This window comes from Macaca nemestrina, chromosome 3 (assembly GCF_043159975.1).
Source record: "Macaca nemestrina isolate mMacNem1 chromosome 3, mMacNem.hap1, whole genome shotgun sequence".
Classification (NCBI taxonomy): Eukaryota; Metazoa; Chordata; class Mammalia; order Primates; family Cercopithecidae; genus Macaca; species Macaca nemestrina.
The window spans coordinates 172,366,972-172,391,068 of NC_092127.1; the positions used below are offsets into that span (position 1 = coordinate 172,366,972).

Below are 24,097 nucleotides of genomic sequence, written 5' to 3' on the forward strand. Positions count from 1 at the left end.
AAAGTCAAAGACTTTTTCCACTTCATTCCTCTAAGGATTACATTAAATTTCTGCATCAACCATGACAACTTGTCCCAAGTTTCAGACTTTTGAAACTTAAAGTAAAGGTAATAATGTTTGTCCTCAAGACATATTAAGGGGATACTGTCCCAGTGAAGGAGCAGGACTTTAGCCAGAAATTCAGGGAATGCAGCATTTCCAACTCCTCACAGACAACACGGATAGCAAGTGTAGTTAGATGTTAAATTGCTTAGAAGTCATACTAGGGCAGTTACTTCCCTGATTTAAACTAGCACTTGGGTTTAAATGCAGTTCCTGGTTACCTTTAAGTATTGCAATTTAAAACAAACACTTGAAGCCTACAGTAGCTTTCTAGATTGTTCCCAAAGCCACCCTGAGATCAAAGGCAGTGTTGTTCTCCCAGACTGGCGTCCAGGCAGAAGCACCTGGTTAAACCAGTTCCATCGGCTATGGGATCAGCCCAGCCCAAGATGTTTATACAACGTTCTGACTCTTGGGGGAAGGCAAGTCTACTTGATTTTTCTGCTGCTTCTGCGAGTCTCAGAAGTTTCCGAAGCTTTACCTGTCAGGTAGGAATTGTGCAACCAGAGCTTCTGGGGCAGGCAGAGTTCTGGGAGTCAAAGGGAAAATAAACACATCTCTTTGCTTACAGAGATTAGCGGCTTCTTTTTGAAATCACATGCTTTCAATTTCCAGATCTTAAAAAACCCAGAGAGAACATGCAAGAGCACCAGCCACTGACTGCCAGGTTAGCATTTCACTGGCTAGACCCAGGCGCCAGGACTCTGAACAAATACATTTGGAAATGTCACTTGGTCTCTCCTGGAGTCAGGTTTGGATCAGTCTCTAGCTTGGGACCTCAGGTGCCTTTTCCTCTCAACCCCAGATTAACTCCATATATGCCATGGAACAGAAAACTTTAATAGCTTTATGACTCTAAATTTGTCACCATGCTCCAAGAAAGATGTCATCAAATCTAGAAATTTGCATGCACACATATTCACTTTATGCAATAATCCAAACCCATAAACACGGGTGTACGCCTTATTTCATCATCTAAAACCAAAGATCCAAAAGTGCCGTGAACACACAGACTCTGCTCAGTGGAGACCAAGACCGTTCGTGCCACATTTTTCACAAAACAACCCTCATTTCATCCTTGGTACAAACGCCATGAGCTATTTGCTCATGTCTTTTACATGTGGAGAAAGAGCTGATGTGGGAGATTGCAAGATCTGCCCTAAGACATGAAACTAACAGAGGGCAGAACCAAGATTTAAACTCAGATGCAAAACCCAAACTCAAAACAGAATTGTACATACTTTCCATCCACTTATTGAAGACAGACAATATTCAGAACATAAAGTAAGTAAGTTTACAGTATTTTTAAGTGACAAAAGTTAAATCGATTGTCATTTGCTTAGTGGTAGAATAAAAACTTTAAAGCTTAAGGATTTATTTCATTGAAGAACTCTTTATATGGTTTCTGAAGTAGGTTAAAAATTAGTAAACAAAATGATGCTGATTAATAATGCAGTTTGCCTAGATAAATGTATTTTTGTTATGTATTTTTAACCATTCAAGCAATAGGCTCACAATATTTAGGAATCTTCTTATGAGAAACACTGGGTAAAAGCAAAATAGCTCACATTAGTGAATGAGAACTCACAGATTAGAAGTCAAATACTACATTGTTGCATGTTATGTATTTTGTTCCCCTGAGATTTTATCCTTAATTAGTATCAATCATGACAATATTCTTTTGATATTGTGAAAAGAGTAGTAGGTTTGCTTGATGAAAATCAAAAGAGCATGGTACTGGCATAAAAACAGATGCACAGACCAATGAAACCGGATAGAGAGCCCAGAGAGAAAGCCACACATTTGTGGTCAATGGATTTTTGGCAAAGATGCCAGGAACACACAATGGGGAAAGGACAGTCTCTTCGATAAATGGCACTGGGAAAACTGGATATCCAATGAAGAAGAATGAAGGCAGACTCTCACCTCACACTATATACCAAAAATCAACTCCAAATGGATAAATATTTAAAATATAAGTTCCAAAACTGTAAAACTACAGAAGGAAAACATAGGGGAAAAGTTCCATGACGCTGGTCAAGGCAATAAGTTTTTGTGTGTAACCCCAAACGCACAGGCGACAAAAGCAAAAATAGATAAAAAGGATTCCATCAAACTAAAAAGCCTTTCAGAGCAAAGGAAACAATCAACAGAGTGAAGAGACAACCTGCAGAATGGGAGAATATATTTACAAACAATACATCTGATAAGGTCTGAATAGCCAAAATATATCAGGAACTCAAACAACTCAGTAACAAGTAAACAATCTGATTTTAAAATGGCAAAGGATCTGAATAGACGTTTCTCAAAAGAAGACATACATGGCCAACAAGTGTATGAAAAAATGCTCAACATGATTAGTCATCAGAGAAATGCAAATTAGAACTGCAAGTGATGGAAAGATGTGGGGAGAAGGGAACCCACGTACACTGTTGGTGAGAATGTAAATTAGTACAGCCACTATGGAAAACAATATAGGAATTCCTCCAAAACTTAAAAATAGAACTACCATATGATCTAGCAATCCCACTGCCGGGTATATATCTAAAGGAAATGAAATCAGTATGTCAAAGAGTTATCTGCACTCCCATGTTAATTGCAGAACTATTCATAATAGCCAAGGTATGGAATCAACCCAAGTGTCCATCAATGGAAGATGAATAAAGAAAAGGTGGCATAATACACAATGAAATGCCATTCAGTCTCAAGAAAGAAGAAAATCCTGTCATTTGTGACATGAATGAACCTGGAGAACATCATACTAACTGAAATATGTCAGGCACAAAAAGACAAATACGGCATAATCCCACTTATATGTGGAATGTAAAAAAAAAATTGATCTCATAAAAACAAAAAGAAGAACAGTAGTTAGCAGTGGCTGCGGGGAGATGTCGGTCAAAGGACACAAAATTTCGCGGGGAGATGTCGGTCAAAGGACACAAAATTTCAGTTAGATAGGAGGAATAAGTTCAAAATGTCTACTGCACATCTTGTAACTGCAGTTTGTATACTATGTTGTTTGGTTTTTGTTTGTTTCTTCTGTTCTGTTCTGTTTTGAAACAGGGTCTTGTTCTGTCACCCAGGCTGGAGTACAGTGGTGTGATCCTAGCCCACTGCAACCTCAACCTCTTTGACTCAAGTGATCCTCCCATCTCAGCCTCCTGAGTAGCTGGGACTGTAGGCATGTGCCACTGCATCCAGCTAACTTTTGTATTTTAAAAAATGTTTCGGAGACGAGGTTTCACCATGTTCCCCAGGCTGGTCTCAAACTCCTGGGCTCAAGCTATCTGCCCATCTGGACTCTTAAAGTGCTAGAATTACAGGTGCAAGCCACTATACCCAGCAATACTGTATTGTATACTTGAAAATTGCTCAGCCTGGCAGAGTGGCTCACACCTATGATCCCAGCACTTTGGGAGGCTGGAGTGGGAGGATTACCTGAGGCCAGCAATTCAAGACCAGCCTGAACAACACAGAAAGATCCTGTCTTTATTTTTTTAAAAATAAAAATTAGCTGGGCATGGTGACGTGCACCTGTAGTCTCAGGTACTCAGGAGGCTGAAGTAAAAGTATCCCTTGATCCTAGGAGGTCAAGTCTGCAGTGAACCAGGATCTCGCCACTGCACTCCGGTCTGGGCTGCAGAGCTAGACCCTGTCTTTGAAAAAAAAAAAAAAAAAAAAGAAAAGATCAAAAAGCAAATTGCTAAGGGAGTGGATTTTAAATGTTCTCACCACACACACACACACAAAAGTGAGCTAATGCATATGGTAAAAGCTTAATGGCCAGGCGTGGTGGCTCACACCTGTAATCCCAGCACTTTGGGAGGCCAAGGCGGGTGGATCACCTGAGGTCAAGAGTTCAAGACCAGCCTGACCAACATGGTGAAACCCTGTCTCTGCTTAAAATACAAAAATTAGCCGGGTGTGGTGGCACACACCTGTTATCCCAGCTACTCAGGAGGCTGAGGCAGGAGAGTCATTTGAACCCGGGAGGTGGAGGTTTGCAGTGAGCCAAGATCGTGCCACTGTACTCTAGCCTGGGTGACAGAGCAAGACTCTATCTCAAAAAAAAAAAAAATTTAGCCATTTCACAACGTGTACATATACCAAAACATAATATTGTACACCATAAGTATATACAATTTTAACTTGTCAATTTAAAAGAGAAAATCAAAACACCATCATCATTTAAAAAGAGCTAAATAAAAACAATTCATTGGTGAAGCTGGGACAAGAACTAAGTTTTCAAAGAAGTGGGGGAAAGATCTAACAGTACTACAGAGACAGGAATATTTTATGATTGTGAACAGAGCTCCTGCTGCTACAGCTCTCTGGATCCTTTGGGACTTCTCTACCATGATGAATTAATCAAAATTAAAGATCTCTTATCTAACTCCTGGTGTAAAGGCGATATTCAGTTTATAGCACCATTAATGAAATACTTTGCCAGAAATATTTAACCGGTACCTATTTAAGCTTTTAGATGTCACTTCCAGTTTATAGAATATAGATTACAGGATCAAGTTGAACATCAAGAGGAGATAACTATACAAATCCAGAACCAAGAATATTCCAAATGTTAATGTCAGAGGAAAGCAAAGGAACTGTTCTAGATTAAAAGATAAAACAAGGCCGGGCCCGGTGGCTCATGCCTATAATCCCAGCACTTTGGAAGGCCGAGGTGGGTGGATCATTTGAGGTTAGGAGTTCAAGACCAGCCTGGCCAACATAGCGAAACCCTGTCTCTACTAAAAATACAAAAAAATTAGCCAGATGTGGTGGCACGTGCCTGTAATCCCAGCTACTCGGCAGAATCGCTTGAACCTGGGAGGTTTGAACCAGGGAGATGGAGGTTGCAGTGAGCTGAGATCACGCCACTGCACTCCAGCTTCAGTGACAGAGCGAGACTCCATCTCAAAAATAAGAAAAAAAGAAAAAGATCAAACAAAATGCACTGTATAAAATTTCATTGGATCCCAACACACACAAAAAAATCTAGCTGTAAAATATGTATTTGGTGAATAACTGAAGAAATTTTAATACGGTCTATATAGTGGAGTGGGAATTTTTTGTTAATTTTCTTTCTTTTTTTTTTTTTGACAGAGTCTTGCTCTGTCACCAGGCTGGAGTGCAGTGGCATGATCCCAGCTCACTGCCACCTCCACCTCCCAGGTTCAAGCGATTCTCCTGCCTCAACCTCCAGAGTAGCTGGAGATATAGGCACGTGCCACCACGCCCAGCTAATTTTTGTATTTTTAGTAGAGACAGGGTTTCACCATGTTGGCCAGGATGGCCTCGATCTCTTGACCTCGTGATCCGCCTGCCTCAGCCTTCTAAAGTGCTGGGATTACAGGCGTGAGCCACTGCGCCCGGCGTGTTAATTTTCTTAGTAGAGATGATGTTGTAGTAAGTGGAGAATGACATTCTCTTTCTCTCTCCATGAGACTAGTCTGGACTTCCTCCTAGCACAGTGGGCTCTGGGTAACTAGACTTCACACATGGCTGCTGACTTCCCAGGGTGACAGTGGAGGCTCCGTGGTTTCTTAAAGGGTAACGTTAAAGCAAGCTGCAAGGCCAGCCCAAGTGGAAGGTGAGCAGAGGTAGATCCCACTTCATGATGAATGAAACAACTCATGCTTACAAAAAGGGAAGGAATTGATAGGGGCCATCTTTGGAGACTATCTACTCCCCAGTGCCAAGGACCTGATTAAACATATCAAGAGGTTGAATGAAAGCTTCGCCCTCCACAATACATGAGAAATCCAGACACTGAAAATATGTTTCTATTATAAATAAGAAAAATGTAGAGAGTTCACATTAAAGAGAGTCAATAAGCATTTGGTGTATAGAACATTTAGGTTCTTTTCCTTATATGCAAGGAATTTATCATCTATGAGGCAAAGGTAGAAATATGCAGGTATAAAACATGTAAGAGCAAGGATTAGGATATTATTCCCTAGAAGACATCTGACTTTAGATCTATTACCATTTTCAGCTTCCCCTCCCTCACTTTGAACAGTATTTGAGGAGTGAATCCCAGAAATGAAGCTGTATTTTACTGATTTTTGCATTCCTACCAGTGTTTTGAGAATCTGGCACACAATGAGCACCCAATGTTTGTTGAATTCAATGAGTGAATCGTATCTATCATACAAACTGTTATCCATTCAGGAGTGGGAATTTTAGGAAATACACAAGGGCTGCAGCAAATTCATATACCTGTCATAATTGAAAAATGAGCTGTTCTGGTTCACAACTCTGTAGAATAGAACCATGAGCCCAGTAATAAGAAACAACTTGATCTCAATAGTCAAAATAGGTACTGCAAATGCGGGTTGAAAAGTTCCTACGCGTAAGTAAAAACCTCTCAGATTCACTTTAGGAAGGGTTTATAGGTGGGTTGAAGACTCGATAGTTTCAAGATCCTTGTCCTATCTCAATCTTCCATCTGGGATATGACTAAGAAGGGGTACTGGCTAATGCATACACAGGTGCTTACAACTTTTATACAATACTTTGGGTGGTGTTATGGCTGAATCATGTCCTCCTCAAGTTCATATTTTGAAGCCCTAATCTCCAGTGTGACTGTAATTGGAGACAGGGCCTTTAGAGTTAAAGGAGGTCGGAAGGGTGGAGCCCTAATTCAATATGACTGGGGTCCTTGTAAGAAGAGAAAGAGACAGCAGGGATGTGCATGCAGAGAAAAGACCCTGTGAGGATACGGACATACAGCAGTTGTCTCCTTGGTCTTGGACTTCCAGCCTCCAGAACGGTGAGAAAATAAATTTCTGTTGTTTCAGCCACCCAGGCTGTGGTATTTTGTAATGGCAGTCCTCACAATCTAATAAAGCTGGCAAACAAAACATTCAGGTAAATGTGCTCTTTCATATTACACAGGCTTTTAAAAACAGTATAATAATTGCAACTTGGAAAATAACAGAATATAAAAACATTTACCTACCACTCGGATTTTAACCAATGTGGACATCTTGTCATATTTGCTTCAGATATCTTTTTTAACTTTAAGAAATAAATTTGTTTTTGTTTTTGGTTTTCTGAGATGGAGTCTTGCTCTGTTGCCCAGGCTGGAGTGCAGTGGTGCAATCTCGGCTCACTGCCATCTCCAACGCCAGTTCAAGCGATTCTCCTTAGTGTCCCAAGTATCTAGGATTACAGGCATGTGCCACCACACCTGGCCAATTTTTGTATTTTTAGTAGAAACAGGCTTTCACCACGTTGATCAAGCTGGACATCTGTGGGTTTTTTGTTTTGTTTTTGAGAAGGGGTCTTGTTGTGTCACCCAGACTGGAGTATAGTGGCATAATTACTGATCACTGAAACCTCTGCCTCTGCCTCCTAGGCTCAGGTGATTCTCCCATATCAGCCTCCTGAGTAGCTCAGACCACAGGTGCACACCACCATGCCCAGCTAATTTTTTGTATTTTTGGTAGAAACAGGGTTTCACCATGTTGTCCAGGCTGGTCTTGAACTCCTGGGCTCAAGCGATCTGCCTGCCTCCCTCCCAAAGTGCTGGGATTACAGGCATGAGCCACTGCGTACAGCCCAGAAATAACATTTTATACTTTTATACTTAAAACTTTATATTTTGGTACCCTTTGGGTCTGCTTCCATACTGTCCTAGCCCAGAGGTAATCACAATTCTGAAGAAGGAAACCATTCCTGTCCACGTATTTATATACTTACATATATGCAAATGTCAAAAAGCAACAGATAGTATTGCTTTGTATTTACATGAGTGATATGGTTAAATATTTGTGCAAGTTTTTTCCTTCAACATTGTTTTGAGGTTTACGTACACAATTTGATACATGTAGCTATAGTTGATTTATTTTCACTGTTCTATAGTCTTCCATTGTATGAGCACACAATTTACTTATCCATTTTCCGCTGACAGATCTTCAGGTTGTTCTCAGTGTTTCAGTGTTATAAACACCACGGCATGGAACAACCTTGCATATGTCTGCTTGCATGCATTAGTACCACAGGGTATTTGCACCTTCAGTTGTACCAGATATTGCTCTCCAGAATGAGGCTGAGGTAGGTAGATCACTTGAGTTCAGGAGCTTGAGAACAGCCTGCACAACACGGTGAAACCCTGTTTCTACTAAAAATACAAAAAAACTTAGCCAGGTGTGATGGTGGGTGCCTTTAGTCCTAGCTACTTTGGGGGCTGAGGCAGGAGGATCACTTGAACCTGTGAGGTGGAGGCTTCAGTGAGCCAAGATTGCACCACTGCACTCTAGCTTGGGTGACAAAGTGAGACCCTACCTCAAAAAAAAAAAAAAAAAAAAAAAAAAAAAAAAGGACTGTACCAATTGTCAGGGTTTAAAATTTCCCCAAATCTGATCCATGTGAAATGGTAAATCATTTTTTATTACTGTGTGAAGGATAATCCACATACAATGAGCTGTACAATTTAATGGTCTTTCACAAATGTCTTCACTTGTGAAACCAGAACCATGATCAAGATAAAAACATTTCCAGGGGCCAAGATGGCTGACTAGAAACAGCTGCAGTCGGAAGCTCCCACTGAGAAGAAGAAAAACGGCAACTGAGGTATCCAGGTTCTCTCCTTGGGACTGGCTAGGAGGTTGGTGGGACCCATGGAGGCGGGTAAAAGCAGGGTGGTGCGACAGTCCACCTGGGAGCCACATGGGGTAAGGGGAGCTCCCACCCGTCTAAACCCAAAGAATGGACTTAGAGGCATGAAGAACAGCGCAAGTGAGACTTTTAATAACAGTCTTGCAAGAGTGGGTGTCTGGTGAGCAGGCACATCCAGGGCAGTCGCAACAGGTAATTTATCTCCTAGCAGCAAGTCCCTCCCCCAGTTCCTCGTTTGTTGAGTACTATGGGGTTACAATCTTCCCAGATGTCACCCAAGTTTCATTATCCCTCTTATAAGGTTATACCCCGTCCCCTTCTCCGCTTCAGTTTTGATTTCCCAATAACGAAACTGTCTTCTCTCTCTCTCTTTTTTCTTTCTTTTCTTTTTTTTTTTTTTTTTTTAACGAATGAGGCAATTTATTAACCCAGCATGGTTTGTTCTAATGCTTCTTGTTGGCAGCTGCCACCTGCCCGGCAATTCTGTCCAGATCTCTCTGTCCCTGAGGTGTCAGTTTGCGGCCCCCATCTTGGTCCTTTTCCACCATTTTCAGCCCCTCCAGGGCTTGGAGGACTCGGCGAGCCACACTCTTGGAGCCTTGGCTGACGTGGCTGGGCGTGACGCCGTTTCTCTGACGTCCCCCATAGATCTTGGTCATGGAGCCAACCCCAGCGCCACCCCGGAGGTAGAGGTGCCGCGCTGTGGAAGCAGCTCGTGTGTAGAACCAGTTCTCATCATGGGGAGCAAGCTCTTTGTGCTTGGCTAGCTTGACGGTGTCCACCCATTCGGGGACTTTCAGCTTCCTGGACTTTTTGAGGAAGGTTGCCAGAGCTCTGACGAACTCCTGCTGGTTCATGTCTTTTACAGTAACTCCAGGCATCATGCGGCCTCGCGCTGCCAGTCAGGGGAAAGGGAACTTTCTTCTCTCTTATGGGTTGACCCTCCTCTACATTCTGTTCGCTTATTGTGACCTTCTAGGTGCATGAGCCATGCGGTTTGTCACATTTGCAGACTGGCTGCCATACTTAGATTTATCATGCCTTGAAAATGGACCATTTAAAATATTTTATCACAGAAAACCACACTTTTTCCATGGATCTGTGCAAGCTGCAGATCAGAAGGTCCCCCTTGTGAGCCCATGCCACCAGGGCCTTGGGTCCCAAGCACAGAGCTGTACAGATTCTCAGTGACCACTCAGCTGGAGACTGCTGAAGACTACTGAGCTACTGAGTTCCGGGTTGGGGGAGGCGGGGAGCCATCATCCCTACGGCTGCCTTTGGCCTAAGATGACTGAGCTGCTTGGGGGAGGGGCAGCAGTCACCACTGCAGCTCTAGTCTGCAATTTGGATCCATGAGGAATTTTCCACAGTGCAGCACAGTGGTTGTGGTCGATTGTGGCCAGACTGCCTCTTTAGGCCGGACCCCTGACCTATCCCTCCTCACTAGGTGGGGCCTCCCTGTGGGAATTTCAGCAACTCCAGCCAGGTGTTTATGGACAAAACTCTAATCTTCCTGGGACGAAGCCTCATGTGGAGAGGGATGGTCACGGTCTCTGGATCAGCTGACTCAGTCTTTCTGCCAGCTGGCTCTGAGAAATCCAGGCAGTCCAGATGAGTGGGCTTCCCCACAGCACAGTGCACCATCTCCGCTAAGGGGGCAGCCAGAGTGCTTTGTTAAACAGGTCTCTGATCCTGTACCTCCTGACTGGGTGAGACTTCTCAACAGAGGTTGCCAGACACCTTATGCAAGAGCATTCCTGCTAGTATTAAGTTGGTGCCCCTCTGGGACAGAGCTCCCAGAGAAAGGAGCAGGCAGCCATCTTTGCTCTTCTGCAGCCTCCACTGTTGACACCTTCAGGTCCAGGAGGGACCCAGGAAAATAGGGTCTGGAGTGGACCCCCAGCAAATTGCAGCAGCCCTATGGAAGAAGGGCCTGACTGTTAAAAGAGAAACAAGCAAACAGAAAACAACAACAACAATGGCATCAACAAAAAAGTCCCCACAAAAACCCCATCCCAAGTTCAGCAGCCTCAAAGATAGAAGCTAGATTAACTCACAAAGATGAGAATCAATGAAAAATTGCTGAAAACTAAAAAATCCAGAGTGCCTCTTCTCCTTCAAATGATTGCAACGCCTCTCCACCAAGGGCACAAATTTGGGCAGAGGCTGAGATGCATAAATTTGACAGAAGCAGGCTTCAGAAGGTGGGTAATAACAAACTTCACTGAGCTAAAAGAGCGTGTTCTAACCCAACGCAAAGAAGCTAAGGACCATGCTAAAACAATACAGGAGTTGTTACCAGAATAAGCAGTTTAGAGAGGAACATAAATGACCTGATGGAGCTGAAAAACAACACGGGAACTTCACAATGCAGCCACAAATATCAATAGCCAAATAGAGCAAGTGGAGGAAAGAATTTCAGAGCTTGAAGACTATCTTGTTGAAATAAGACAGGCAGACAAAATTAGAAAAAAAAAAAAAAGAATGAAAAGGAACAAACAAAATCTCCAAGAACTATGGGATCATGGAAAAAGGCCAAACCTACAACTGACTGGAGTACCTGAAAGAGACAGGAAGAATGGAACCAAGTTGGAAAACATACTTCAGGATATCATCCAGGAGAACTTCCCCAACCTAGCAAGACAGGCTAACATTCCAATTCAGAAAATCCAGAGAATTCCTGTAATATACTCCATGAGAAGATCAACCCCAAGACACATATTTATTTACCTCCAAGGTCAAAATGAAGGAAAAAATGTTAAGCACAGCCAGATAGAAAGACCAGGTCACCTACAAAAAGAAGGCCATCAGTCTAATCGTGGACCTCTCAGCAGAAACCCTAGAAGCCAGAAGAGATTGGGGCCCAATATTCCACATTCTTAAGGAAAAGAATTTCCAACCCAGAATTTCATATCTGCCTAAATTAAGCTTCATAAGTGAAAGAGAAATAAAATCCTTTTCAGACAACCAAATCCTGAGGCAATTCATCACCTCCAGGCCTGCCTTGCAAGAGCTCTTGAAGGAAGCACTAAATATGGAAAGGAAAAACCATTAACGGCCACTACAAAAACACACTGAAGTACAAAAACCAATGACACTATGAAGCATATACATCAATAAATATGCAAAATAGCCAGCTAGCATCATGATGACAGGATAAAATTCACACATAACAATATTGACCTTAAATGTAAATGGGCTAAATGCCCCAATTAAAAGACACAAAATGGCAAGCTGGATAAAGAGTCAAGACCCATCAGGTGCTGTATTCAAGAGACCCATCTCACATGCAAAGACACACATAGGCTCAAAATAAAGAGATGAAAGGAAATTTACCAAGCAAATGAAAAGCAGAAAAAAGCAGGAATTGCAATCCTGGTTTCTGACACAACAGATTTTAAACTAACAAAGATCAAAAAAGATTAAGAAGGGCATTACATAATGGTAAAGGGTTTAATTCAACAAGAAGAGCTAACTATCCTAAATATATATTCACCCAACACAGGAGCACCCAGATTCATAAAACTAGTTCATAGAGACGTACAAAGAGACTTAGACTCTCACACAATAATACTGGGAGAATTTAACACCCCACTGTCAATATTAAACAGATCATTGAGACAGAAAATTAACAAAGAGACTCAGGACTTAGACTCAGCTGTACATCAAGTGGACTTGATAGATACCTACAGAACTTTCCACTAAAAACAACAGAATATACATTCTTCTCAGTGCCAAGTGGCACTAACTCTAAAATTAATCACATAATTGGAAGTAAAACACTCCTCAGCAAATGCGTAAGAACTGAAATCATAACAAACAGTCTCGCAGACCAAGCACAATCAAATTAGAACTCAAGATTTAAAAACTCACCCAAAACCACACAACTACATGGAAACTAAACAACTTGTCCTGAATGTCTCCTTGGTGATTAATGAAATTAAGGCAGAAATCAAGAAGTTCTTTGAAACCAAGGAGAACAAAAAGACAATGTTCCAGAATCTCTGGGATGCAGCTAAAGCAGTGTTAAGAGGGAAACGTATAGCAGTAAATGTCCACAACAAAAAGCTAGAAAGATCTCAAATTGACATCACAACTAAAAGAACTAGAGAACTGAGAGTAAACAAACCCTAAAGCTAGAAGAAGACAAGAAATAACCAAAATCAGACTGGAACTGAAGGAGATGGAGACACGAAAAATCCTTAAAAAAAATCAACTAACCCGGGAGCCGGTTTTTTGAAAAAATTAATAAAATAGACTACTAGCTAGAGTAGCAAACAAGAAAAGAGAGGAGAATCAAATAGACACAATAAAAAATTATAAAGGAGATATCACCACTGACCCCACAGAAATGCAAGCAACCATTAGAGAATACTATAAACACCTCTATGTGAATAAACTAGAAAATTTAGAAGAGATGGATAAATTCCTGCATATATACACCCTCCCATGACTGAACCAGGAAGAAGTTGAATTCCTGAATAGAACAATAACAAGTTCTGAAATTGCGGCAGTAAGAAATAGCCAACCAACCAAAAAAAGCCCAGGACCAGACGGATTTACAGTTGAATTCTACCAGAAGTATAAAGAGAAGCTGGTACCATTTCTTCTGAAATTATTCCAAACAACTGAAAAGGAGAATATCCTCCCTAACTCATTTTATGAGGCCAGCATCATTCTGATACCAGTACCTGGCAGAGATACAACAAAAAAAGAAAACTTCAGGTCAATATCCCTGATGAACATTGATGCAAAAATCCTCAATAAAATACTAGCAAACTAAATCCAGCAGCAAATCAAAAAGCTTACCTACCATGATCAAGTTTGCTTCATCCCCAGGATGCAAGGCTGGTTCAGTGTATGCAAATCAATAAACATAATTCATCACGTAAACAGAACTACAGACAAAAATCACATGATTATCTCAATAGATGCAGAAAAGGCCTTCAGTAAAATTCAGCATCCCTTCATGTTAAAAACTCTCAATAAACTAGGTATTGATGGAACATACCTCAAAATAATAAAAGGCATTTATGACAAACCCACAACAATATCATACTGAACAGGCAAAAGCTGGAAGCATTCCCCTTGAAAACCAGCACAAGACAAGGATGCCCTCTCTCACCACTCCTATTCAACATAGTATTGGAATTTCTGGTCAGGGCAATCAGGCAAGAGAAAAAATAGAGTATTCAAATAGGAAGAGAGAAAGTTAAACTGTCTCTGTTTGCAGATGACATGATCCTATACCTAGAAAACCCCATCGTCTTGGCCCAAAAGCTTCTTAAGCTGATAAGCAACTTCAGTGAAGTCTCAGAAAACAAAATCAATATACAAAAGTCACAAGCATTCCTGTCCAAAAACCATAGACAAGCAGAGAGCCAAATCATGAATGAACTCCCATTCACAATTGCTACAAGGAGAATAAGATACCTAGGAATACAGCTAACCAAGGAAGTGAAGGACCTCTTCAAGGAGAACAACAAACCACTGCTCAAGGAAGTCAGAGAGGACACAAACAAATGGAAAAGCATTCCAAGTTCATGGATAAGAAGAATCAATATTGTGAAAATGGCCATACTGCCCAAATTAATTCATAGATTCAATGCTATTCCCATTCAACCACCTCAGACCTTCTTCACAGAATTAGAAAAAACTACTTTGAACTTCATATAGAACAACAACAACAACAACAAGCCCGTGTAGCCAAGACAATCTTAAGCAAAAAGAACAATACTGGAGGCATATTACTCCACTTCAAACTCTACTGCAAGGCTACAGTAACCAACACAGCATGGTACTGGTACAAAAACAGACACATAGGCCAATGAAACAGAATAGAGATCTCAGAAATAAGACCACACATCTACAACCATCTGATCTTCAACAAATCTGACAAAAACAAGCAATGAGGAAAGAATTCCCTATTTAATAAATGGTTCTGGGAGAACTGGCTAGCCATATGCAGAAAATTGAAACTGGACCCCTTTTTCACACCTTCTATAAAAATGAAAGATGGATTAAAAACTTAAAGGTAAAATCCCAAACTGTAAAAACCCTAGAAGAAAATCTAGGCAATACCCATTCAGGACATTCGCATGGGCAAAGATTTCATCACAAAAAGGTCAAAAGCAATTGCAACAAAAGCAAAAATTGACAAATGGGATCTAATTAAACTAAAGAACTTCTGCACAGCAAAAGAAACTATTATCAGTGAGAAAGACAACCTACAGAATGGGAGAAAATTTTGAAGCTAGACAAAGGTCTAACATCCAGAATCTACAAGGAACTTAAGCAAATATACAAGAAAAAAACAAACAACCCTGTTAAAAAGTGGACAAAGGACATGAACAGACACTTCTCAAAAGAAGACATTTATGTGGCCAACAAACATATGAAAAAAAGCTCAACATCATTGATCATTAGATAAATGCAAATCAAAACTACAGTGAGGCTGGGCACAGTGGCTCATGCCTGTAATCCCAGCATTTGAGAGGCCAAGGCAGGTGGATCACTTGAGGTCAGGAGTTCAAGATCAGCCTGGCCAACATGGTGAAACCCTGTTTCTACTAAAAATACAAAAATTAGCCAGGCATGGTGGTGTGTGCCCGTAGTCCCAGCTACTTGGGAAGCTAAGGCAGCAGAATCGCTTGCACCCAGGAGGCAGATGTTTCAGTGAGCTGAGATCACACCCCAGCTTGGGCAACAGAGCAAGACTCCTTCACTCGCACACACAAAAAACTACAATGAGATAACATTTCACGCCAGTCAGAATGGTGATTATTAAAAAGTCAAGAAACAACAGATACTGGCGAGGGTATGGAGAAATAGGAACACTTTTACACTGTTGGTGGGAATGTAAATTAGTTCAACCATATGGAAAACAGTGTGGGGATTCCTCAAAGATCTAGAACCAGAAATACCATTTGATCCAGCAATCCCATTACTGGGTATATACCCAAGGAATACAAATCATTCTATTATAAAGATACATGCACGTGTATGTTCATTGCAGCACTATTCACAATAACAAAGACATGGAATTCTTATTATTATTGTCAACCCAAATGTCCATCAATGATAGATTGGATAAAGAAAATGTGGTACATGTATACCACGGAATTCTATGCAGCCTTAAAAAGGAATGAAATCATGTCCTTTGCAGGGACATGGATGGAGCTTGAAGCCATTATTCTCAGCAAACTGTGCAGGAACAGAAAAACAAATACCACATGTTTTCGCTTACAAGTGGAAGCTGAACAGTGAGAACGCAGGGACACAGAGAGGGGAACAACACACACTGGGGCCTGTTGCAGGGATGGCATGGGACAAGAGACAGCACCCGGATAAATAGCTAATGCATATGAGGCTTAATACCTAGGTGATGGTGAGGGGTTGATAGATGCAGCAAACCACCATGTCACACATTTACCTATGTAATAAACCTGCACGTCTTGCACATATATCCTGGAACATAAAATAAAATTAAAATAAATTAAAAGAAAAGAAAAGTAAAAATATTTCCATCATCTCCCAAAGTTTCCTTATGCCTCCGTGCAATCCAGCCCTCCTTCAATGTCCATGCCGAAGCAACCACTGGACTGTTTTAACAATAGTTTTCATTTTAGAGAATTTCATATAAATGGAATTCATACAGTATGTTCTGTGTCTGGCTTTTCCAGTTACCGTAATGATTTTGAAATTCATCCATGTCACTGTGTATTAGTAGTTCATATCTCTTTACTGTATGGATATGCAGCATTTTGCTTATCCATTCACCTATCGGTGGACACTTGGGTTATTTTCAGTTCGGGGTCAAGGCTGCTATGAACATTTTCATGTGGATGTTTGCTCTTATTTATCTTGGGCAAGTATGAAGAAGTGGAATGACTGGGTGGTATGATAAGTGTATGTTTAATTTTACTCATGGTTTTTATTTGCATTTTCCTAATGACTAACAATGTTGAGTATCTTTTCATGTGCTTATTGGACATTCATTCCTACGTCTTCTTTTGTGAAGTGTCTATTTAAATATTTTGTTTCTTAATTAGGAATATTCTTTTATTATTGTTAATTAATTTTTTTGAGACAAAGTCTTGCTTGGTCATCCAGGCTGGAGTACAGTGATATGACCTTAGCTCACTGCAACCTCCGCCTCCCAGATTCAAGGAATTCTCATGCCTCAGCCTCCCAAGTAGCTGGGATTACATGCATGTGCCACCAGCCTGGCTAACTGTATTTTTAGTAGAGTTTTGCGATGTTGGCCAGTCTGGTCTTGAGCTCCTGGCCTCAGGTGATTCATTTGCCTTGACCTCCCAAAGTGTTGGGATTACAGGCGTGAGCCACTGCGCCCGGCCTGGGAATATTCTTGAGTTGCAAGATGACTTCATGCATTCTAGAATTCTGGATACAGGTACTTTAACAGATATGTTTGGCAAACATTTTCTCTCAGTTTGTAGCTGCAAACTGATTCTCTCAGTTTGTAGCTAGAAATGTCAGTTTCTTAAAAGTGTCTTTTGAAGAGAAGTTTTTAATTTTCATGAAGCCCAACTTCCTTTTTTTTTTTTAATGGTTTATGCCATTTGTAGTCTAAGAAATCTTTGCAAACCCAAAGCCATTAGATTTTCTGCTCTTTGCTTCTGGAAGTTTAGCTTTTATTAACTCTTTTAAGTCTATGAGGTGAAGGTGATGATTCATCTTTGATTTTTTTGCCTATCTCCCCCTACAGCACCATTTGTTGAAATGACTATCCTTTCCCATTGAATTGCCTTGGCACCTTTGTTAAAAAATCAGTTTACCACATGTATTGGGTTTATTTCTGGATTTTCTATTCTGTTTCATTGATCTATGTGTTTATACACCAATACTACAATGTCTGATTATTGTAGCTTTTTAAGTTTTGAGATCAGGTAGTATAAATCCTCCAACTTCATTCTTCTTGTCCAGCTGTTTTGGGCAAAACATTTCCATATACGTTATAGAATTAGCTATCAATTTTTACAAATAAATTCAGATAGGATTTTGAGTTGAATCTATAAATTTGGGAAAATCAAGGTCTTAATATTATCAATACCTAAGCATTGTATAGCCTTCCACTTATCAGAATCTTTCAGTTTTTCCAATGCTCTCTTATGGCTTAGTGTAGAGATCTTACACATCTTCATGGACTTATTTCAAGGAATCTAATGTGTTTTGATGCTGCTGTAAATGATATCTTTTTAAATTTCAGACTAATGTTGCTCACATGTAAACCTTGCAAAATTCACTTATTAAGGCTAATAGGTTTCTGTAGATATTTTTGAATGTTCTACATGCATAATTATGCCATCTGTAAATAATAACAATTTTCTTTCTTCCTTTGACTTCTCCTTGTTGTCTTACTGCACTGGTTAGGCTCTAGAGTATAACACTTGAGTAAAAATAGCAAGAGCAGGTGTCCTCGTCACATTACTGATCTCAGGAGGAAAGTGCAAAGCCAGAATAATAGTTCCCAAAGATGTCTCTATCTGGGGAATTAAAAAGTTGCAAATGGAATTAAGGTTGTATATTGGGCGACCTTAAAATGAGGAGATTATTCTAGATTATCTGGGAGGGCCCAATGTAATCACAAAGGCCCTTAAAAGTGGAAGAGGAAGGCAGAAGAGTCCGTTTAAGAGCAATGCAATAAGAAAAGGATTTAACCCACTGCCTCTGACTTCGAAGATGGAGGAGGAGAAACAGAGCTGAGTAATGTGAGTGGCCTTAAAAAGCTGGAAAGGGCGAGAAAATGGATTCTCCCTGAAGGCCTCCAGAAAGGAATGCAGCCCTACTGGCACCTTGATCTTAGCCCAGTGAAACCTGCATCAAGACATCTACCTATGGACTGTAAGATAATAAATCTATGTTGTTCTGAGCCAGTAAGTTTATTATAACTTATTAGAGCAGCAATAGAGAACGAACACCCAAAGCTTTCGATTTTTCAACACTAAGTACGAAGTTTGCTGTTGGTTGGTTGCAGATATGTTGTCTATTTGCACTTGTGTCCCTTCTAGTTTACTTATTTTGTAGAGATGGGGGTCTTCCTATGTTGCCACGGCTGGTCTTGAACTCCTGGGATCAAGGGATCCTCCTGTCTTGGTCTCCGAAAGTGCTGGGATTACAGGTGTGACCCACCAGGCCTGGCCTTATTTTTATTGAGACAGATCTCACTCTGTCGCCTGGGTTGGAGTGCAGTGGTGTGATCATAGCTCACTGCAGCCTCAAACTCCTGAGCTCAAGTGATCCTCCTGCCTCAGCCTCCTTAGTAGCTGGGACTATGGGCATGCACAACCACACCTAAATTTTTACATTTTTTTGTAGAGATCGGGGGCTTGCCATGTTGCCCAGGCTGCTCTCCAACTCCTGGCCTTAGGGATCCTCCCACCTCGGCCTCCCCAAGTGCTAAGATTACAGGCATGAACTACCATGCCTGATCAGAGTTTTTCCAATTTTTGTTGTTCTTTCTTAGCTTCCATGGCTTCTTAAATTCCTTCAGCATGTTTTAAAACATTAGGTTACTGTTTTCCTCTGCTTTAAAGATGTTTCTGGGATACCTTCATTTTCTGTGGGTATGTTATGCAAATTTTAAACTTTTTTTTCTTCGAGCATATTGTAAGATGTAGTCTTACAATTTGTAAGATGTTTAAATCAGATGGATTTTCCTATATGTTTCTTCCTGTATTTTTTTTTTTTTTTTTTTTTTGAGACGGAGACTCGCTCTGTCACCCAGGCTGGAGTGCAGTAGCCGGATCTCATCTCACTGCAAGCTCTGCCTCCCGGGTTTATGCCATTCTCCTGCCTCAGCCTCCCAAGTAGCTGGGACTACAGGCGCCGCCACCTCGCCCGGCTAGTTTTTTGTATTTTTCAGTAGAGACGGGGTTTCACTGGGTTAGCCAGGATGGTCTCGATCTCCTGACCTCGTGATCCGCCCGTCTCGGCCTCCCAAAGTGCTGGGATTACAGGCTTGAGCCACCGTGCCCGGCTTCTTCCTGTATTTTTAAAAGATTCCTGTGTAGAGATGAGGGTGGGCCAGGACAGTTTCTGAGCTTCCTGGCTCTTAGGGCTCTCTCTTCTGTCGTTACTACAGAGTATTAGATAAGACGGTTTTGTGTGTTCCTCCCTCTTCAGTACTTTGAGTTGTCTCATTCATTTGGTCCCCTCTTCTCTCATTATCTGAGCCACTCTCCTTTACCCCTGGGGTCCTTCCCTCATCTGTGCATGTTCTATTCCCAGTAGTTTTTCTCAGTATAGCTCTATGTCCTCTCACTGGTTGTTTTTGAAAACTACAAAGACCAGATTGCCTTAGTACCTTCATACCTTTCTGCAGGCCCTTTTACTAGCTACCAGGTGAATGCTGGACAGCCTTCTACTAATTTTGATTACGGTTTTTGGTTTTACCAATTGAAATTTCCACCACTAGTGGGGATCCTTCTTGTGGGGGCTTGGTACATGGTGGCAAATTCTGGGTTCTTTAGCTCTTAGGACCATCAAGAGTCCTAAATTCCCCTTCCCTTCTCTCTGCTTGATCCTCCGAAGCTGCTATTGCCACATGATCTTGTTGGTATTGATTTTATTTATTTTAAGAGATGCGGTCTCACTATGTTGCCCAGGCTAGTCTCGAACTGCCTGAGCTCAAGGGATTCTCCGCCTTGGCCTCCAAAAGTGCTGGGATTACAGGCATGAGCTGCCATACCTGGCCATGTATTGATGGTTTTAACCCAAACTATTCATATTCTGGAATTCAAAAAGACAATCTTTCACCTAGCTTTAGTGAAGAAATGTTACGGTATGCCTCCTATATTTAACAGTGATTGGTACTTTTCTATTTACATCCTAATGTCTGGGATAGGATAGACTAAGCTAGAGTAACAATTACATTCAAAACTGTAGTGACTCAACACAGCACTTCTTTCTTGCTCATGTCACCGTCCAGTGTAGTCAGGAGGCTCTCCTGGTAGCTTTCCCCAGCAGTGCCTCCTGTGCCCTGGCTGCTTCCATTTTGCAAATTCTTTGTTCATAGCTGAATGGAAAGACAAGAGAGTGGTCAATCCTGACAGTCTTACTGCCAGGCCTGGAAGTTGCATATATCACTTGTCTCCACATCTCACTGGCCAGAACTCAGTCACGAGGTCCCAAACTAATTGCATGAGAGACTTGGAAACACAGTACAGCACTAAGAATCTCTGCTACGACTCTGTACAGTTGCCCAAGCAAGTTGGTGAAAGAAGGCAGGCTATAAAACCTAGGATGCTGCCTGTCTCTTCAAACAGCTGTACAAGGATTTCAGATGTAATTTGATCAAAGAACGTGGCGCCATCGTTTTTAAAAAAGGTTTTAATTCCATATAATACAGTACTTCTGTTGTTGTTGTTTGTTTGTTTGAGACAGAATCTACTCTGTCACCTAGGCTGGAAGCAGTGGTGCGATCTCGGCTCACTGCAACCTTGGCCCTCCCTCCCGGGTTCAAGTAATTCTCGTGCCTCAGCCTGTCAAGTAGCTGGGATCACAGGTGTGTGTCACCACGCCTGGGTCATTTTTGTATTTTTAGTAGAGATGGGGTTTCACCATCTTGGCGAGGCTGGTCTCGAACTTCTGACCTCAGGTGATCCGCCCACTTCGGCTGCCCAAAGTATTTCAAATTTTGGAAAAGTTTTGTGAATCAAATTATCTTCAAGTATGCAAAAACCATGTCTCCACAAAGTCTTCAATTGCTGACCAATTTTGCGGTGATAAGGTGTTGGCATATTTAATTAGGTACAATTAAAATGTCTTTAATTATAAAGGTTTCAGTTAAATATCTTTTGGAATTATAAAGAATTAGGCTAGGCGTGGTGGCTCACGCCTGTAATCCCACCACTTTGGGAGACTGAGGTGGGCAGATCATTTGAGGTCAGGACTTCAAGACCAGCCTGGCTAACATAGTGAAACCCCATCTCTACTAAAAATACAAAAATTAGCCAGGCATAGTGGAGCACACCTGTAGTCCCAGCTACTCAGGAAGCTGAGGCAGGAGAATTGCTTGAACCTGGGAGGTGAAGGTTGTGGTGAGCTGAGATTGCGCCACTGCAACTCCAGTCTGGGCAACAGAGTGAGACTCCATCTCAAAAAACAAAACAAAACAAAAATTAAATTATATCTTTAATATATGAAGAAAACGGCAGTTTGGCCTCATTTATAGTAAATGTGTTCACAAACATTCTAAATATTCCAAACACATACATACAGAAGAACATAATCTTATGACTTTTATTACCTTTAGTCTATCACATTTGACACTATAAATATACTCATTGAAAAAAAACCATACTATTTAAGAACTCAGTTCATGAAAGTTTACAAAATACAACCAATGTACTCTGACTTGTGGTTATAGCTTAACTATCTCAACTTCACTTTTCTGGTATGGTCAGATCTTTTGCAAATATTTCCATAGTATTGTAATTTTATGATATAAAACAGTAGCAATTTATTAAGCTTTCCATTATAAAAATTAATATGGCAATTCTCAAAATACTGAAAAAACTGTTTGATGAAAGGAGTACCCACATCACTGCAAAGTATTTCCTTTCTCTTAGAAAACATCTTCAAAAGGCACATTTTAATTACTAGTGTTTATCTAAAGATAGTAGTTTGAGTTTTGAATTTCCAGTCAATTTTCCATTACCTCAGAATCGAGCTAATGGAGGGTTGGAAGAGGTAGGAAAACGCAGGTTTCCAATGAACTCCCTCAGGGCAGCAGAATCCTCATTCATCTCATCCACGAAGACCAAAAGGAAGATGTAAGGGAAGTGGGAATGGCAGATCTGTTTTGCATCCTAATTTAACCTTCTACACAAAATACTTCATTAAAAGCAAATAAACAAACACAAGACAGTAAGCTTAGAAAACAAAAGGCCTAGACCACAAATTGCCCGGTTAAGCCCGAGTGGTGATATTGGTTTTAAGCCTCAAGAAAATGAAACTTCTGCTTCTGTAAAATCACATCTTCATCTGTTCAATTTAAATCACTTAGTGCAGTAACAATGTTACAAATTCCAATATGTCAGACATATGGATGATATTCAAAATAAAGTACAAAAATACATTTCAAAATCAAATATAAATGACTTTATGGTTATCTGCCATGCTCCCCTTTAATTTGACCTGATAGTCTATATTTGACTGTAATTATAATAACATCTGTAATTTCAAGTACAATAGTACAATAATAATAATTTTGAAGAACGTATGACCTAGGACCCCAAAATGCAATCCAATATACAATCTGGAGTATGGTTTCCTTTTTAGTGAAGTTTAATACTAATTGAAGTACTAAATTGAACAAGGCCAGTACTCTGAAGTACTAATTTCAAGTACTTGATCCCATGTAAGAAACAGAAGGGAATTTTTAAGGCAATTTTGGTATTCCAAAATATTGAGGATCTACCTTAACTTTCTATTATTCCCCTCAAGTCTCAATTGAGTGTTTCCACTTTTTTTAAAAATTTTTAAAAAAATTTCTTTAGATTTTTTTCCTCACTACAACAAAGTAATTCACCAAAAATATTCTCAAGTACAAAAACCAAAATGGTCCTCTATTACTTAGCCAAGATAAAATTTTCTGGTCCCTAATAATGGTCACTTTAGGAGTACTTATTCAAATTCTAAAATAGCAGCTTTTAAAATTAAGGCAACATTGCTTTATTCTTACCTGTTTTTCTATTAGCTAACTATTAAAGTTTATAAGAGCAATTTCAGACATAGGCATCCTCAAAGGCCTTTTGTAATGTAAGAAGAGTTAACATGAACATTCTTCTAATATTAAAAGTTACTGTATTCTACTTGGAATTCTAGAGTAATTACAGTCATTCCAGCATGTGTAAAATTACCTTTTAAACTAACAACAACATAAAATACAAATTTTCTACAAAAATACAATATTGGAGATACAGCACTTCTTCCCTGAAATAGAAATTTAATATTTGGAGAAAAAACTGTAAACTTTTGGTTACATTCAAAATATAACCTTTTAAAGACTTAAATTATTTGAGGTTTTAGCAACTGGAGCTCCTAACAGCAGATTTACATTACTACAATGTTTTTACACCACAATAATTCTAAACAGTTTGTTTATCTTACTCTTATATTTACTACCAGGAGGAAAAAAATGGCTTCCTGCAATTGACAGTCTGGGTAAAGGAATTGCTCAGGTGGACAATCCGACCCTGACTTCCACCTTGACTGCGTTCCACAATCACGCAAGGCATCTGTACTAGCTGGAAAGGACTCTTCCCGTCTCTCAATGCCTGAGTAAGATTTAAGATCTGTGGGAAGAAGAGAGATTTTTACCAATTTAAAGAAGATAAAAAGCTTCACT

The 24,097-nt window shown here is 40.4% G+C and overlaps 1 protein-coding gene and 1 pseudogene across 3 annotated transcripts in view; both read right to left on the bottom strand.

Annotated features, from left to right (window-relative positions):
* Window positions 1-8,834: 8,834 nt before the first annotated feature.
* Window positions 8,835-22,511, bottom strand: LOC105487832 (small ribosomal subunit protein eS19 pseudogene; annotated as a pseudogene).
* Window positions 21,974-24,097, bottom strand: part of LOC105487833 (phosphatidylinositol 4-kinase type 2 beta) — a 34,642-nt gene continuing 32,518 nt past the window's right edge. For all 3 annotated transcript variants that reach the window (XM_071093782.1, XM_071093781.1, XM_071093783.1), the window contains exon 10: window positions 21,974-24,044. In XM_071093782.1, coding sequence (XP_070949883.1) covers window positions 23,871-24,044 — 174 coding nt within the window. In that variant the 3' untranslated portion in view covers window positions 21,974-23,870. The remainder of the gene's footprint in view (window positions 24,045-24,097) is intronic.